At 40.3% G+C, this 19,115-nt stretch overlaps 1 protein-coding gene and 1 non-coding gene across 5 annotated transcripts; both read right to left on the bottom strand.

Annotated features, from left to right (window-relative positions):
- Positions 1–7,279: 7,279 nt before the first annotated feature.
- On the bottom strand, positions 7,280–17,942 carry RBMX (RNA binding motif protein X-linked). Of its 4 annotated transcripts, none has more exons than XM_040572730.1 (9): positions 17,786–17,942; positions 16,328–16,454; positions 16,030–16,136; positions 10,499–10,670; positions 9,317–9,433; positions 8,809–8,923; positions 8,565–8,690; positions 8,385–8,473; positions 7,280–7,884 (listed from the first exon to the last, which is right to left on the bottom strand). In XM_040572730.1, the coding sequence occupies exons 2-9, from the start codon at positions 16,434–16,436 to the stop codon at positions 7,577–7,579; spliced, it is 1,143 nt and encodes a 380-aa protein (XP_040428664.1). In that variant the 5' UTR covers positions 16,437–16,454; positions 17,786–17,942; the 3' UTR covers positions 7,280–7,576. The 4 variants fall into 4 exon arrangements, with proteins under 4 accessions (XP_040428664.1, XP_040428661.1, XP_040428662.1 ...); XM_040572727.1 differs by having other exon boundaries at positions 8,385–8,488; positions 17,786–17,941; XM_040572728.1 differs by lacking the exon at positions 17,786–17,942 and adding an exon at positions 17,667–17,766 and having other exon boundaries at positions 8,385–8,488.
- On the bottom strand, positions 16,205–16,276 carry LOC121077601. The gene has a single exon (XR_005824193.1). It is a non-coding gene; the product is annotated as a small nucleolar RNA SNORD61 (small nucleolar RNA).
- Positions 17,943–19,115: the final 1,173 nt, after the last annotated feature.

The raw sequence follows: 19,115 nt of genomic DNA, 5'->3' as shown, positions 1-19,115 counted from the left end.
TTTTTCTGTACTAAGCCTTGTTAGTAAAATTGCCATTTTAGTTACCTATTTTCAAGATGTTTTTAAAAAATAAATTATGATCACGCACTTAATGTACAAAAAAATTATTTTTTTCAACTGTTTTATGTAAGAAACAGATATAATCCAAACTGGTTCTTTGCATGAAATGTAATCTCTCAAAACAAATATCACAGGTAAGTCTGAAAGTTCACAACTAAGTCACCCAAAGTTGAGAGTGAAAATTTCCAACTATTTTACTTGTCCTATTAAAATGGCACTTCCTACCAGCTCTTCAAGATCTACTGTCTAAAGAACAAGTGGTTTCAGTTTTTCACCCTGAACTGGGAGATATTAACCATCAATATTGGCCACGTTAACTTAGACGAGCCCAGTCATTTTGCAATCGCCATTTGTAACTGCTTGCACCAGCACAAATAGAAAATAAAGCAATTTTCCCATCAGTTGATGATGCCTAACTAGAATATCATGGATTAAAGCAATAAAACAGGAACAAATTATCCCAGAGACAATAACTTCTCAATGACAATATTCGAAACCAAACCCTAACCTTGTTATTGCTTTCAAGACACCAGCTCTTCTAAACTGCTTACACAGTAATTTGAGGCATAGAGAGAAATAGAACAGCAACATGAAAAACTACATACAATGAAAACGCATGGCTTTGTCTCTTCATTTTCCAGGTCTTATGCTTGGTACTTGGACCTACCTAATTATCACTTTTAATAGCCACCAATACGAAATCAACATTGCCTTTTTAGGATTATACAGACTTTTGACCTCTAACAGGATGTGGAGATGAGTTCTATGTTGTGTGAAAATATAGCACATAGCAGCAGCCAGCGTGAACAGTAAAGCAGGCTGAAGCTAAATCACAAAACACTGCCATCTGGTAATGTGCATCTATAGCTATCCATATGTGTGCAAAATGTTTCAAATTAATTACAAGACCTTTAGTGTGTTTTTGTTGTTGCTGTTGTTCGGTTGGTTTGGTTTACAGTTCTTCTGCGCACTACTCTGTAGAACTGAATACAGGCAATCTCCATGTTCATAGCTTGCTTCTTCTTTTACCATACCTATACTAGGTAAGACAACTGGCAACGTTCATTTATCCACTGGGGTCAACATATGTGTATAGGAACAATGTATGCATATGGAAGACACCCACTTCAGTGATCCAATTAGAACGTAGCAAGTTTCTGATATATAAGGCAAGAGATCACGTGCGTAGCAATTTCAGTAGATGGAGAATTACACACTTGCTTCACAGTCCATGTCACAAACCTGAACACAGAATACTTCACTCACTCTCTCCTCCAAAGCAAACTTTTTTTTTTCCCCATAGATAGGCAGTTTTAGAGGTTTATGCCTGTTTTCATGTGTTGCAGCCAGGCATGTATTGTGCTAATGGTTTCAACTACAATTAAATGAAAATACTTCCTGCATCTTGAATACTTAACAAGAGCTTGAAAGGGTGACCTCTTACATATTCAGAAAACCCCCAAATTTAAAACATTGCAGGTAAGCCACTTCAAAGCCAACTTTTCAGAAAATCATCAGCATCCAATTAGTAATCTTCCAGTTTGTTCACCTACCCTCACGGTAGAATTAGGTCTGCTGCGGAACCCAGGATATGAAAGTATACCACCCACCAAGCAAGGAACAATTTCTTGCCTGGTCTTTGGAAAAAGCTTCAACATTGATTACTTACTTAAGAGGAACAAAACAAATGAATTGTCTACCATCCCTTGCAGAGTCAACCTCTACCCCCAAGTTACCAACAAGCTTTTATTTGCAGCCTGATTTACACCAATAACGACTATATTACAGTATTAGATTTTGTTTTGTTTTAAAGGAAGGAGGAGGTCTAGATCAAATTAACAAACAGCATATACAATCAGTAACAGGAGCAATTTAAGAACATTGTTCAGACATCAAGAAAACATTCTAGTGTGTGTACACAAGTCACTTTTATGTAACTCTCTTTTTTTGGCATAGAAGAAAACACCCAACAATGCTTTACATTTAAGCCATTGATTTTCAATGAAGTCTGAAACACAGCACATGAGCTAATGAGAATACACCAATGATGTGAATTATGTAACATTTCCAGTACATATGAATCTTCTTTCATACAACTCATACGTTGGCATTAGCTTTCAATTATAATATGGTTTAGCCTGAAGAGCAGTACTCAAGACTGTAAGCTACTGCTGAAAAAGAAGTCTTCTTACTGTTACAGAGTACGACCGCTTCTTTTCAAAGTAAGGTAAGTTCTCTGAGACCACAGACCACATCTTAACAGTACACCACCACTACGAAGTACTTGTTGGTAAACACTTCTACTATGCAAGTGTAGCTGAGTAACTGATTTTCTTAAGAACAAACACATAATGCTTTTATTTAACTGCTTATTTATTAGCCCTGGAAAATATTGTTATTATACCTACGTGCTATATACAGGCAGACTTACTACTAGAGTCTGCAGTCTGTAACTGAAGTTTAGTGATACTCTTATACCAAAAAAATAAGATAGTTTTAAATGCCTAGAAAGGGTATAAATGCTTTTTCTTTCTTAGCTACTCATTAGTAACAGGACTGTTTAAATGAAAAAAGTTTGTCTACTGTTGAAATACTATAAACTGTGTTAGCCACGACTAATTAGTTAGTTTTCTGTATGATATACCAATGCCTGAGGATTACTCTCACAGACATTGGCACATCAACACATATTTAGGACAAAAATGCATCAAAACCAAGAAAATATTCTGAAGAAAACATCGTTTCTATGGAATTCTACACCTGTTAAGAGATGCACTGCTGGGTGGAGTTCTGTAAGAACCTAGTACACGTAAAAACAGATCATTCTCGAGATTTATCACTAACATCATCTCAGTACATGAACACTTTCTTACTCTAATCCAGAAGGCTTGGACAATTATAAAACTGTTAATGTAAGAATACTGTAAAACTTCTGATGGTTTCTTTGTGAGGTAGAATTTGCAGCAATTTTGTCCTTTGCAATTTAGGTGACTACAATTTACTTTCATGTAACTGGCTATTTTTCATCAGAGAGGGAAAACACTGCATGTAAATACCCTGGATTATTTTTCTGCTGCACAATCTACTGATGCATGTACGCTGAGACTCCTGGAAGATGTTCGCTGCAAGAGACAATAACTGATTTCCACCTATCTGAACAGTTTTTGTATCCAAGAGATTAGTAGCACTAGGCAATACCCTGAATGGTAACACAACCCTCTAAAACAAATACTGCGTAACACCATGGTCAAAAGACAAGTTTTATCAGCTGCTTTATATTATCCTTCGCTTTTCCAAGCATATCCACTGCTGCACTGCCTTCTTCTAGTCTGAAAAAAAGGAAATTCAAGTTAGTATACTCTCAGAAACCAAGAAACACAAAAAAGCCAAATTGAGTTGTTTTTGTATATTCAACAAATACATTTGGCTTATTTCCAAACTGTCCCAGGATCATAAAATACATCAGAAGCTAACCACAATAATTAAAATGATCTGAAAACTATTTTTATTGATATGGAACAACAGTGTCTCTAGACTGACTACCAAGTAACGCCTCTGTAACACCCATGCATATCGTCCTCTCCAAATCCTGTCTACCAGAAAAACCCACTGGCTTTTGACCACTCAAGAATCTTTTAAGAAACTGGTACACACAAAGGTACAGATTATAAATAATGTGCTATAAATTAAATAAAACGTAGGATAAAAAAGCAATCAGCTTCCTGAACTAGTACAGTTAGTATTTTTTAGGAAGTTACTATTACCTTTCCTGCCAGGTAGTCACTTAAATGCTATTTACTGCTCCCTAAACTAAGATTGTCATAATTCCTGTTAAAAACTTGGAAATGTTTATAAGCTGGAGAGTAGGCTGAGAAAGTGTGTTATTATTTTTGCTATCTTTATTAATTACAACATGGCCCACACTAAGCATTAGTAAGCAACAAAACACATCTAGTAAATTAAGAAAGCCCCCCTTAATTTTTAGAGAGCTTTTTCATTTGCCTAGAGCAAATCGGGGGGGGAAAATCTTCTACTTCCCAACTAATACAAAGAATTGAAGCTGACGTGGCATATATGTATTATGAAGTTGAAAACATTCTGACACAATCTATATGATGATTTGGCAAAACCTTTTAAAGTCACTTAGGATGCTGCATATTAAAGACAGGCTGTCATCTCTGTTATAGAATTCATGACCTGGACCAGCCTCAAACATTAAGTTTGATAATTGACTCCTAATTTTTAGTAGGTGGGGAAGGGTGGGAAAAGAACTTAATTTATGATGTATTTTCCCATTTTTTGTTCACTGAGATTTTATCAGTAACAGCAAAATATTAAACTGGCCAGGTAACAGTTTTTATTTAACTATGTGCTTCCTCCAACTCGTATTAGAAAATACACTTGATGCTTCTGTATTTTATCTGAAATAAAATCCAGTACTCTGAAATGAAAGAGGAATTTGTCAGGAGCATGTACAAAATATTACTGTAATATTCTGACAAAAGCATTGTATATAGAATCTTAGAAAAAAACTGTAAGCAAACTGAGATTATAATACCACACAGTATGCAACAAAACCTATTCGTTCAAGATGGATCTTCCCTAAAATCAGTAATAATGCATCAAATGAACAACACTATCAAGTACAGCTTTTTCTGCTCACCATTTCAAAGCTGGTTCTCAAAAGCAGTACTTGAAAGTAGCAACAAAATATGTTCTTATATTTATATAGTATTTTGAATACTAATAAAAAAAAATACATAAAAAATAATTCTGGCAAAACTTACCTAAATTTTAAATTTTTAAAATTTTAAATTTTAATTTTTAAAAAAACTATACACATTTCTTACATCAGTACTGCCATTGAAAAAAGGACTTGTACATATCCTTCACTCTATGCTAGTTTTTAAAAGGCATTACACGCATTTTTTTAAAATGATGTTTGTTTAGTGGACAAGTTTGTCAGGGCGCTACGTTAGCAGGGCAGCCACTACTGCTTTCTTTTTTCCTGGTAAGTATCAGAGAAACAGAACAGTGACACTTTCACATGAGGTCTGAACAGTTATTCCAACATCAACTTGTCCCTCCACTCACAGAGAGAAGTAACTTTAATGTGGTGGGCTTTGAAATCATGAAGTACAACTGACCTAAGAAGTTTAAAGCAATTTTTGTAATGGGTGTAAGCCTGCAATTTAATCCAAGGACACTTGCAGAGATTAACTCCTAGTCAAAGACTACATTTTACTGTAACCATTAAATTCTACATTCTGCATATTTAACAAGACCAATTAAAGGTCTGTACCAACATCTATTATTTGTATTCATATTTTTTTGGTCTTATTTAGTGAAAATTGCTAGATTAAGTAAACTCCGCATCTTTATTTATTATGGACTTGTTATCATATTTTATTATCTGCTGTTCTTAAACTGCTGGTAAGATTGTCATTCCTAACTTGGCAATTACAAAGCCCAGCGAGACCGCCTCCTCCAAAATTTGCTTTCAGCAGATCATAAGGGATTATTTAGCCACCAAGACCATCCACCCAAATCTATAAATACAGAACCACCAGAGATCTTCCATCCAGCTACTTCATTAGTACAATAATTACCTGTTCTATTAGTACAGGCACCACTCATGTCTGCCATCCACAGACGAACCAGCGTTACTTCAGTGTCATCTTCTAGAAATTATCACCCTGCAATCAAAGTAAGATATAACAAACTGAGAAGAGTACATTTTATAGTGCAAGTCAACCTACAGTGCTTCCCCCCATTTCAAGTCACAAGCTTGGGTTTGCAGATTAGTCTCTTGCAAGTTTTACTACTTCTCTTCTAAGTGGTGGAAGATTCACTGGCTTGGAATGGACTGGAATGACTTAGTGATAGGTTGCATGGCTTATGGATTCTCATTCCTTTTCAATGGTGCACTGCCATGTTAAATCCATAAGTTGAACGACAAAATTTACTGAGGACTAAACAGTAGCACAATGCTTTTGTTTTGTTTTTAGTTGGAGGTCTTCATGTCTATTACATTCAAGAGCATCTTTTGAACTTCGTGGCTTTACCTGAGTCATAACTTGCCCCAGGTTCTGCCACATGTGCTAGATATCCCTGTAACGTAGTGTCAAACTAAAGAGTCAGGCATCCAACTAAACGTCAAGTTTGCAATGGCTTGCTTCAAACTCCCAATAGCCGAGATGGTATTTGTCAATCTAAACCAATTCCTGATTTCACAAGGCTTTTATTTTTAAAATAATAGTATATGCAGCCTGTTTAAGCATCTTCACTGAGAGATACTGGGCACAAAACATCCCCTCCCAACCCTACTTCACAGTATTTTGTCTATAGCGAGCTGCATTCTCACGTCTTTAGTTTCAAAATCAGTGCCATAAATGCTTTTATCCAAGAAGAAATGTTGAATTTGGAGAACTTCTAATGCATTGAAGTTTTTCGTTTTCTTTTTTTTTTTAATCTAGACAGCACTTCCATTGCCATGACGTGCAGATTGTCTTACTGTACTAGAAGACAACTTGATTCAATTTCGACTTAGACTGAAAAACTAGTTTGCTTTGCTTACCATCTTTGCTGTTTCACAGGCATTTGATGCTTTAAATCAGCTGTGGAATGCTGAAAGTTTCACTTGTTTTTATGAAGCCATAAGCCTTTGAGAAGTGGAGAGAAAGACTTCCTTGCTTATCTTATTTTCTCCTTTGGAATCAAAGATGCTCCTTTAAAAGTGAAACACTACAGAGTTGCAAAAATTTGAAACAGTATGAGTAAGCATCGTTTTGCAGCTTCTTTGATGGAATTGGTCAAACTTTTTATTTTTTTACTTTTTTTCATACAGTATTCTGTAGCTGACTTACAAGTACACGGTTCATTTGGAGGGGACATCTTTTAATTCCCCATGGAACAGTAGGGAGGCAAAAAAAATAGTATTATCCACTTGCTTTTTCATTCAGGTTAATTGAATGATATCCTCTATTTTCTTTACACAAGGATCTGAAGGCATTTTGAACTGGGAACACTAACTTCAAATTCTAGACAAAACTGAACTTTGTGTGGAATATCCCCACCACCCTCCACATCACAACCAATACTTTAAGAATGAGATGCTGAATATGTAGAACAATCCAGCTCCATCCTAGATGGTTAGATGTTGTGTGGAAGATCGTAAGAACTGCTTATTCCATTCATGAGGAAAGTCAGATGGGAAGTGTGGCATTTCAGGGAAACTTTACTTTGAAAATTACAACACTAGTACACAGCTCAACTTTTATACATTTAACATCTGCCTTTTGAAAGAAATGTTAACAATTTTGAAATGAAATTAAACATTGGTTTAACTTTTCTTCACAAAAGCATAAAAGTCATGGAGGGGAAAACTTAACAGGCAACAATAAAAAAAGGTAAAAACAACTTTTCCTTTTAGTAGTCCTCTGGTAGTAAAGATAGAACAACTTCCACTTTTTTTGTTTGCGAAATTTATCTTGGTCCAAAAAATTTAAGAGTGTTTTTAGTATCTGCTTCTGCCTCCACCTCTGTCAGATCTGCTTCCGCCACGGCCACCACCTCTGGGTGCTCCGCGGCTTGAACTACTGTATGAATCACGAGGCGGTGGATAGCCCCTTTCCATGGATGGGGGAAGACCCCTGTCTTGTCTTCCAACACGATCACGGCCACTTGAGTAGACATCACTTCTGCTGCTTGAGTAACTTTCTCGGCTTCCATATCCATCACGTGTGCTGCCGTAATCATCATACCGACTGCTTCCACCATAAGATGGCGGGGGCCCTCGTGCAGGTGGAGCACTACGTGAGTTACCTGCAGGGTCAATGGTCAGGTAATATGGCAACACCATAAGTTATATATAACAATTTCAATCTGAATTTACAGAACTGCTGTATTAAATGTTTACTGTTACTCTTTTGTATGTATCGAGATGCTCTTTATATAATCTGCCATGTTAAGGGTACTTAAAGTGGGAATTGAGTATCAGGCAGTGAGTGGATTTAAAGACTTTGAAGGAATGCAGACGGTGTTTATTCAGGCAGGCTCTTTACTGGGTATTCCAGAACAGCTTGTTACTTTAGAGAAGAAACTCAGACATTTTCCAGAGATAGTTGCAATTCTGAACTGTAGACTTTGCTTCTTTAGTTTATAGCTTATTTAACAAGACGATCAAATGATAACCAACAACTGCACTTTCACTGTAGGGGAAAAAAAGTGTGCCACTTCCCCCTAAAACATGAGCAACCTAGTAAAAGTCAGATTTTAATGACACCTGTAAAAATTACTACGTGAATCTCAAAATGAATTCTTACCATAACTCTCATATGAATCTCTGTAGGATCCTCCACTTGGATGATCGGAGTAGTCTCTGTCACGTCCGCCACCGTATCCGTCACGATCACTGTAAGAGGAAAGACTACTGAGACTTAGTATAAGTCAGCTGGACCACAGCAGAAATAGAAGGACATGGACAAAAATCCAGTAGTAGATACCTATAGCCCCTCGAGGGGTATTCATCACGTGAACTGGAATGACCGTAATCACGATATGCATAGTCCCGTGGAGGTGGCGCATAGTCCCTTGTATCCCTGGAACTGGGATAATCTCTGCTTGAGTAACTACAAAGAACAACAATTGCGTTGTTAACTACTTGTCACACTTTGAAACAATCAGGGATCAAAATCCTTCTCAGAAGAACTTAAAATTAAGCCAAGCTAAATGAGTAAGAAAATTTACCCGTCTTTAGTGCTGTAGCCGTCATCTCTTGGAGACATGTAGACATCTCTTCGTGATGGCATCGGTTCTCTGCGTGGAGGACCACCATAACTGTCTCTTCCACGTGACACAGGAGCTTAAGAGAAGCAACCCAAATTTTAGAATTTAACTAGCACTTGAACACACAGAAGACTCCTCAACACACAGAAGACTCCTCAAGGCAGTATTAGCAAAGTATTAGCAAACTGCTTACAGTGATTTAGGAACACCATCTGTAGTTCACCTTGCAATAATTTACAGTGCTGCTTTAAAACTATACAAGCAGAAATAACATGAACATCTTTAGAATCACACTAAATTGTACAAACAGCTACAAAGTGGTGTAAATAAGAGAACTGACAGATTAGTAAAGAGAATGCACTAGCCCACAACAGATTTAACTTAAAATCAATGATTTGCATTAGTTTCTGAAGACTAAGGTACTGCAAGCTGGCTGACTAAGCAATAACATAATTTATCAAGTTCTTACCTCTTCCTCCCATACTACTGCTACGCACTGGTCCTGAAGGTGCAGATCTTTTAGGTGGAGGGCCTCCACTTCGTGGAGGCGGACCTCTCTTCATGGGAAGTGGTCCTCGAGAAGACCCTAAAAGGGTAAGCCACACACCTCGTTACTTCTGTAATACTCACCTATATGCCCTTAAAAGCCTGAACTGCAATAACTGCTGTTACCAGTACTGTGTCATCAACAGCAAACCTCTTAATTTTAGGCACCTAAAAACCCCTCCTCTTGTGCTTTGGCCACTGCTAGATACTGGCAGAATTGAGAGCATGCCAAATTAACTTTTTCACAGCTTAAATTCCTTTTAAGAATTATCTTACAGAAGTGAACCAAAAGCCACAGGGTGTGATGCAAGGGAGAAAGAAAACTGGTATCTGTCATCAGCCACAGCTTAAATGCTGAACAAGTTATTGTCCTCAGAAGACAAAAAGCCACCACCTGGGAAGATGTACTAGAGAAGATCCTACATAAAGAGGAAACAGAGGTTCTGTAGGACCTACTACACAGACTCTCTAAGAATGGAGTTTTTACTATTTCCATTTTTCCCCTCATTATACCTCAGGTGCTGCTTTATTTTTAAATGACTATTTTGATACTGAAAAGTCTCTAAACAAAGATATATCTAAGTTAAAGAACATCCAGTATCAAGTAGCATATTACCCCTGCATTTCAGAAAACTTCAACTGAAAACACTGTAACAAGTAATGCTTAACTTCCCTAATTGCCACTGTGACCCAGAAGGATCAGTCATTTAAACACCTACAGTTCACTGAGTTTTGACCACTTTCTACATAAGAACAGAAGGCAGTTCCCTGTCCCTGGTGGAAGAGAATCACTTTTTCAACTTGAATACCAGAAAACTTCCTTTCTCACGTGCAGGGCAGGAGTTTTGCTTTTCTTTCATAGCCAAAAGTCAGGTAGAGTGTTAGATGTAGAAGGGAATCTTCATATTTGAAAGCCTTTTTCTTAAGGTGTACTTGCCTAATCAAAAATTTGACTCAACTGCCGAGATCATATTTCATCATTTTAATAATGAACAAGGAGTGCACTATTCAGCTCTTTGACTTTTTCCAGTAGGATTATTGTCATCTTCCAATGGAATTGTCTTGTATGTTGTCCAAGTATATAATGAGATAGGTAAATACATACCCAAGTGACTCCCTCTTGAAGGTGGTCCTCTTGCGCCACTTCCGCCTCTTCCACCTCTAAGGCCCCTGGGAGGACCTCTGCTTCGTGGAGGGGGTGGCGGCCCACGCCTACCACCACTTTCAAAGGAGGGCTTGGTTGCTTGTTCCACTTTAATTGCTTTCCCATCTAATGACTAAAGAAGAAGCTGCTTTACTTATTGCTCAGTCATGTTTGTATTTCTTAAATTAAGCCCCTCTTGCTTCACTATTATAGGGCTTCCATTTTATAAAGTTAGAGCAACTCTAGAACAGATTTCAGTCTTCAGTATTAGTCCCCACGTACTCAGCAGCATGTTGGGCCTATTTCTACAGTACTTCATTCTTGTTGTATTGATGAAAAATACAGAGCAGCATCGAAAAGGACTTTCAGTCAAAACAAAAGGGTCCAATGACTACGGCAGCCCCATGTCATTTATTCTGTAAATGAAATACGATTTATGAGCTCCAATTTACTTCCAATTGCCACGAACTTTTGTACCAAACTGACTGCACCAGTAGCTACAGGATTAAGCTGAAGGTATCTTAGCTTCAGTTGGGGTTTCTGGCAATGGGGAGGCCGTTTAAGTACATTTGCTTGATGTCCTGATTAAACGGTGATCGCTGAAGTATTTAGAAGTAATTTCAGCATCTACAAAGCAGACTGAGTATGGTAATTCACCCCTCTTTTCTACTGTTTCAAGCTGAGTTTTCAAAAAGAGGTGACTGCCACAAATTACTCTTACTTGCTTTTGCAGAGGGGACTTTTCTTTGAAGCGTATGTTTTTTCTGGAGCACAGACCTGCAGTAACAGGAACTCTGCAGCCAGCTTATTGTATCTCAAATATGAGCAGGTAGTAAGACATACCAAGTAACTTAAGTTTATCAGATTTCTGTATTGCCTTTCAGACACCTCACATTTGGTCAACCGAACAGAGCCAAGATCACAAGCTCTACTGAAGTTGGCTTATTGTACATTTATCCTGGCAAATATGTTTATTTGCCTTTTGTTAAATATTTGACTCTGCTACAATACCTAATGAATTAGAAAAGAAGTGCTGTTAATTGCACTTCTTTACTGCAATAATGGTCAAAAACCGACTGCTAGTAGTATGTTACTCTTGACTGCTGGTGATTATTTACTGAGGTAAAACAATCTTCTTCAATGAAATCTGTCCCTTTCTGAAATCATCCACTCCAGTAGCTCATGTATCCTGCCACCAGAGTTGTACCTACTGTTTGAAAAACGTGTGTGTATCCAAAGGTCTGACTTGATCCATTGTGGAAAAAAATACTAGCAAAATCACACTGGTCTTGTCTTTGACTTAATAGAAGTCTTTTAATTATATAAAGTTTCTCAAAAACACATCTGGCATGACAAGCTGAAACATTCCAGGAGAAAGCATTAATACCGCTAATCCCTGGAACTTAGTTTGTATCTTAGTTTGTAATTTTACCATCACATCTCATATCTCAGTCATCCTTCTCAAAACTGGAAAAAGTAGGCTTGAAGCCTTAAACTTTGCCATCACAACCGCAGCTGTCCCATTTCATGAGAAATTCCCGACAGCTTGTTTGAATTTTGGAAACCTAATATCACCACTTTTCATTACCATGAGGTTTTGAGTATCTGGATGCCAAGTCGGTGTTTTTTTTTTTTTTTAATTTGCTTTTCTAAATATAGGGAGCAGAGTTTTCCCAATGACTTCTACTATTTCCTTATGTCTTGAACCTATGCATCCTACCCAGGCAAAACACATTTCTTTTCAAAATGCTTTCCAGCAGTCCTGAAGTCCAAAAAGATCTTTTAAACCAGAAGGTATCTGTCAAAGTTTGTCCTATTTTAAAGCAGAGGGAACATTTTCATGTTATCAGTTTTCAGGTCAAGTAGAGAAAGTTCTCATCTTACTGAACAGATAAAACTCAGACAAGCCATCTCAGAATACGGAATTGTTTTTCCAATGGGCCCAAAGCGAAAAAAAAAAGCTGTCAAAATGAACTTATTAGTTGGTGTTTATAATCTTGACACAGAGTGTTACAGCAGCATTTGTAGTATGATCCGGGCACCACTGAGTGGCATCGCCTTGGTGCTAGAATGTAGGGAAGTCTACTGAACAGTCATCTAAGGCTAGTAGTAGATTTGCAATCATAATTAAAACTCCCGTATGTGGAATGAACAACCTGTACCATTTTGTATTGTGCCAGGGAACCTCAAGCAAACAGAATTAGAGAACTGTCCTGCAAATTGCTCCCTTTCCAACAGAAGTTAAATGTAGTGTATTTGGAAGGTTTCAATGGCCGTAATTTGAGAGCTCCAAAGAAACTTGCATGAAACAGCAGCCTAACATCACACAGGGCTTCACTCTCAAATGGAAGATTTTACTATTGATGCTGCAGTGACTCCACCATTTCTGCATGTTCCTTGACATCACATCATGAAGGCTTCCTTCCACCAAATACATTCAAGAACTGAAGGTAATTTCCTATCAGGCTGAGCTTCTGCATATTGTATCAATTCTTCACCAGAAGAATGGGAAATAAGTTTCTGATGATTAGACGAAGGCAATCTTCTCCAGTGCTGAGTACAGTTTAGACTGTCATTTGGATTGTAGTATTTGCTTCCAACATCTCAACACGCTCCAGCTGGCTTGGCAGGTCTTCAAATGGAAGAATGCAATGCTTCAAATGGAATTTTATCTCTGGCTTCTCCCGGATGTTTCTCTAAGGTCATATTCTCTTTAATTATAGATTATTTTTTTCCCCTCAGGACTTAAAACCAGAAGATCACAACAGCCTACTTCATAGAATGTTCAATACATACTTGGAGTATTCACACTTGTATTTAGATAAGCAGGTCCATTTCATGACATCAGGATGTTGACTTTACTACCATGCAATTAAGGTTTTTCCTGAAGAATTCGCTATAAGATACTTCTAACATTTTTACTGTGCAGCTCAGGCTAAGATTGATCCAATTCTGCAGAGAAAGTTTAAATTGAAAAAATTGCCCTTCCCCCAAAACTATTATCTCCTGACCTTCTTCAGGACTAAAATTTTCAACAAGCATGCTGAGACTAGTTTATGCCTGTTCCATTTTAAAGTGAGCTATTTAACCCTTTTCTTCCCTTCCCCTGTCCCTAACACGGCAACTGCAGATACACTCTTGCAGAAATCATTGAAGTCAGCCTCTTCTACTGGCTGCAAATTTGATTTTTCTTTGGAATGACAGAATGAGCTATACACAGGCCACACAGAACCTTCTTCCCTGGCTAGACTGTAACTTACTCCTTATAGACTGCTTGAACTATTGTCTGCACAGTACTGCTGCTGCTGCGTCTTTTGAAGTGCCTGTAATTTTCATGAGAACTCCAACCCATCGCTTCCAAACGTGAAGAGAAGCTTCTATTTCAGACAGATTAGAATGATCTCTTCCCACAGCATGCCTCAAGCATCACAGCTCTTCAGATCTAGAGTACAGAGTCTTTTTGAAGTACAAGCATCACTTATTGTCTAGAAGGCTTTCTCAAGATGAGGACGAGAGGCTACCTCCCAATCATCTTCCACATCTTCCATACCCATGGTTAAACCACGCTAGACCACTACAGAATTGGCATGATATATAGCAACACCTACAAGATTTATGTTAAACGGTCATTCTTGGCCAAATCCTGAGTGAGGAAGCTCTTTTCATACTTCGGTGTTCAGATTTCAAAGCAGATGGAGGCATGTTTAGTTTTCCAGCTCTGAAGACAGAATCCATTAGAATGATGACCCACAAGGCAGTACTTTCTAACAGTTCTTGAGTGATGCATATGGTGCGGTCCAAAACAGGCATCTCAGACAAGCATTAAATTTCATTTAGCTACTTTACTAAGCATTATTTTCATGAATGTTTCCAATGTGATCGAAAAGACAGTACTAAAGATCTAGACCAGTTGGTGATTTATTTTCAGAGGCATTAAATGAAAATGGTGCACTCCGCAAACAGTTCCTAGGATTAGTGACTAAACTCCTTTCAGTCTGACAGTTAGTTGTTGGTGCTTCAAGTTACCATATGTGAGGGTTCAGTGGAATGATTAATTCCGAGGAAATCAGGGTTTCAGAACTGCAGGTAAACAGGTCTTCAGAACTGTAGCAAACTACACAACGGGAGGTACATTCAGTAAGGAACGCACCTTTAAGGATGTTTAGACCAGCAATAGAAAGGACATTATCTGACTTGTCACTCTCCACCTTGAGAAAAACGACTAACTTGAATAAGACAAAGCAAGTCTCTGAAGAAAGCAACACTAACCATCATGAGACTGTCCTCAAGCACACAGGAACTAAGAAGCACACACAGCAGACAGCCCACTATAACACAAACCAAGGAATAACTACATTTTACTATATGCGTTCTCTGTGAACACTAGAAAAAGATTTTTTTATTGCTAGAAGTGCAAATATTTATATGCATTACCTATGGACTGCAATAACGGACATTTTTCTTTCAATTCAATATCTTGCACCAACAGCTACCAAAAACACAAGTGTTATTCAATCATTGTAAGTAGAAGCTTTTTTTAACCTTACAAGAAAGCACCACCAGAAGCACTGCTTACAGAAAGGCCGATTCAGCATGACCTTAACACCTGACCTGTTCAGATTATGCATTAAAGACCAGAGATTGAAATTCAAGTTAACTGAGATGACAGCTTGCACTGCCTAAAAAGACAGCATCTCTTTGAAGATAGGCTGCTGTTGACCGTTAAGTTACAGACTTGCATCTAGCTTTTCAAACACATCCTGAAACAGACACAGATCACAATAGCTTGTTGAAGGAATTTACGCTATCCTGATGCTAATCTCAGAAGTCTTTGTTCCAAATTTTCAGGTTTGATTTTCTTTTACAAACATTAAATACATATTAGTTATTTAGTATTTTCTCCAGTAAGTCATATAGTTCCACTGTAGGGTGTAAACAAGCGATTCAATTGCTAGTTAACTACAGAACTATTTCACAGTAACTGGAAAGATGCTCCACATACATACCAAGCGGGTTGACGATGCAACTCGCATATGTACGGACACCTACAAATTAAGGGTGTATCAATGCACCACAGAGTAGGGAAGTCACATTAAACCCACGTTACAGGGAACATTCACAGTTTTCAGGTAAGTCACTTCCCCAAATTGTAGTTTCTACAGCACTACATTCAAATACAGTTTAAAAAAGCATCATAGAACAGAAAATAGTGAAGAGCAGTCTACTAGAAAACCATCCATCACCAATTGAAAAAGTATGACTGACTGATGGCCAGGCTTCACTTTCTACTGTCATATCCAGGATCAGGAGAAAGTGATTCCAACTTCATGGAAGCTCAGAAGTAATACATTTTGACAGATTTAAAGCTATGACTTGTCTCCAAGATCTTCTAGTCCATTGTCTTTCCCAGTCTTATTATTAGTTAATTTATTCCATAGATCAGTATTTCTGGTTAGTAGCAACAGCAAAGTGTAATTGATCTTAATTCCTACCTTTCCATTCATGTCTCTGGCAGCATCTTTTGCGTCTGCTGGACTCTCGAACGTTACAAATGCAAACCCTCTGGACTTGTTGGTTTCACGATCTTTCATCAAGAGGACTGTGGAAATAAAGCTATGTTATTCTTTTTCCATAATTAGGTTTCAACACAGCCTTTATTTAACCTTTAAGCTCAGAACTTCTTAGAGGACATGAAAGTATCATCATTTCAGATGATCAACACCAAAGAGTCATCACAGCTAAGTTTTTTTTAATCTTAAAGTAGCAAGAGCTTTTTCTTATTGTTTTTACCTTCCACAATGCGTCCATATTTGCCAAATACAGCCTCAAGGGCTTTTTCATTTGTCTCTGTGTTCAGGCCCCCGATGAACAGTTTTCCAGGACGATCTGCTTCAACCATTTTGATGCCACGAATGACCTATTAAAAGCATATGGCTGTCATTAACAAAACATTAAACTAAAAGAGACTTCCAGACAACCCCATGGAATATTCAACTTTCCTCATACATTCAAGGAAATTTTCCTTGAACGGGACGTCAAGTAAGAGATTTGATGTATAACAGACAAAAAAAAAAGTAAGAGCCTAAGGCAAATAGCTATTTCAAATAGAGTACGTCAACTTTGAGAAGTGAAGCAAAGCACTGATGAAAACAGTTTTAACATCAAATAATATTGGGGAACACGGAAAAGCAGGTTTTTTTGGCCTTGATAATAAACCTAGCAGTTGCTCTTAAGCCCTGCCACAAGTTTTCCAATAAATATACTTAATATGTCAAGATAAAACCAAAGTACTTAATTTAAAGCCAGGTGGGCCAATACTCCGAATTAAGCACAATCTTTTAAGTTATTTTAAGAACATCGAGGCTACGCCAGAGTCTCGGCCTACGGAACGCATACCACTCCATCACTGCAACCCTACGCAGGCTAATGGGAGTGGGAAGAGCCCAGAACAAAGACAAAGCACAGCCTCAGAATGCCTGGCAAAGCGCCTGACGCCTGGGGCCAAGCGTTACCCGCACGCCTGCGGGCCGCTGGCGGGAAAGCCCGCAGCGGGGCGCACCAAGGGCCTGCTCCGCTCCCTGCGCACACGGGGCGCGGAGACAAAGCAGCCCCCCGAGGCGCGGGCTGCCGGGGGCCGGAGGGGCCGGGCCGGGCCCCCTCAGCCGCGCGGGCGGCCGCAGAAGCCGCGGGGGCCGCCCCCTCCGTGCCCCGCGGAGCCGCCGGGAAGGGGAGGAGGAGGAGGAGGACAAGGAGGGGGGCGGCAGACCCTCGGCGCTCTCCACACACCTCTACAAAATGGCGGCCACCTCCGGCGGGGACTCCTCTCCCTACCGGCGCCAGACGACCGCCTGGGCGCTGACCCGAGCGCGCAGCCCGACCGCATCCCCATCCCTCCGCACGCCCCTCCTGTGTCCTCCCCGGGGACGCGGCGAGCCCGCGGCGGCACCCCGCGCGGAACCCCCGCACCTAAAATGGCGGCCGCAGCGCGCCTCGCACGCCTGGGACCCCCCCGCGGCCCGCCGCGGCCGCGCTGCTCCCTCGGCGCCGCGCGGGGCGGGCAGGCGGCCAGGCCCGGCTCCGCCGCGCCTCGGGCCCGCAGCGGCGGCCGCGCGGAGCCCGGCTGCCTCACCTACGCACCGCGCTTGCTACCGCGCCGCCGCCTTCCGCGGCCGGCCCCCAGGCGGCCACGGCAGCGGCACCCCGCTTCCCCGGCGCCCGGAGCCCCCGGAGCCGCCCGGCAGCACTCACCCCCACTCCCGCCGTGCCGCAACTGCGCAATGAGAGCGAACAAAGGCGCTGCAGGCCTTTATAGCGCTGACGTCACCGGCCGGCCGGGGCCCCGGATGCACGCGGCGCCGGAGAGGGGGGGGGGCCGGGGTCTCCCTGGGGCCGCCTCGGGCCCCGCGCCCCGGGAGCACCGGGAGGCCGGGGGCACCGCGCCCGGGCCCTGCGCCGCCCCCGGGTACGGTAGGAGCGGGGCTTTCTCGGCCCGGCTGGAGCCACGTTCTGCAGCCGCGCCGCGCTTCTGCCTTTGTCTGCAGGCGCCTGAGCTCGGGAGGCGCGGCCGCTCCTCGCCTTGCGCTGGGACGGGCCACCCGGAGCGGTCGCTTCGCTGCGTTGGAAACAACTCGCAGTAGGGTCAAACTCCGTGGAAGTGCCTGTGTGGGAGTTTAACACTTAGAGCGGTCTCAAGGCACTATTAGTTAATATATGTGTACGTCACATGGCAGGCTTATGTCAATACCCCTTCCTCAGAGACCTATGGTAAACTGAAACAAGCCTGGTTTAAAATGAAATACGTTGTTCGTAACACGGAGTTTTCCACTATTTCAACTAACTCCAATTTTAATTATACCTGAAGTTTAATTGTGGCCATTTTGCCGAGTAAATTTGATAGCTGAAAAGTTAGAAAGAAGTCTGTGCGTACAGAAATTTGCTAGGTTTCCATAATTTGAATTTGTGTTTCATCTAAACTGTCAACGAGGCCTATTTTCTTAGAGTCACCCCAGTGTAAATATCATTCAGTCTTTTAATTTAAAAGCAAAAATGGATTTTTCTGTTACCTTCTTAAAAATAAGTGACAAAACCAAAAGGGAAGTTGCTTGATTATTTATTCTGTGAGGTTTTAAACCGGATAGCTATTTTGTAAGTCCTTTCTCAATTTGTTATCTTTTACAAAAATTCAAAAAGCCTAGCTGGTTGCCAGGATTACTAATGTCTTTCATACTCTTTGAAGGTCCCTTAAATTGATTTCTGCAAGATGCAAAAACTAGGGAATTGTAGATTCCTTGAATGTTTTAGGGGGTTCATATAGTTCCTAACTCATCCTTGTACATTAAGGGAATGGTGACAAGATGTATTGCAGTAAATTAATACACCTGGTTCCTATGCTGAAATCCTACTAGTTAAAAACCAGGGAACTCAGAACCCCACATGAAGCTCCCTCATCTCAGGTTTGAGTAATAAATAGGATGCCAGCAGCCAGTCCTTGTGCGTTCCTAGGGATGGATTTGCTGTACCGAGGGATGTTAGCTGGATGTTAGCTGTGAGGAGCCAGTTTCCAGAGCCGCTCCATATT

The sequence above is a fragment of the Cygnus olor genome, chromosome 13 (assembly GCF_009769625.2).
Source record: "Cygnus olor isolate bCygOlo1 chromosome 13, bCygOlo1.pri.v2, whole genome shotgun sequence".
NCBI classification, from domain to species: Eukaryota; Metazoa; Chordata; class Aves; order Anseriformes; family Anatidae; genus Cygnus; species Cygnus olor.
This window is presented reverse-complemented; position numbering and strand designations above follow the sequence as displayed.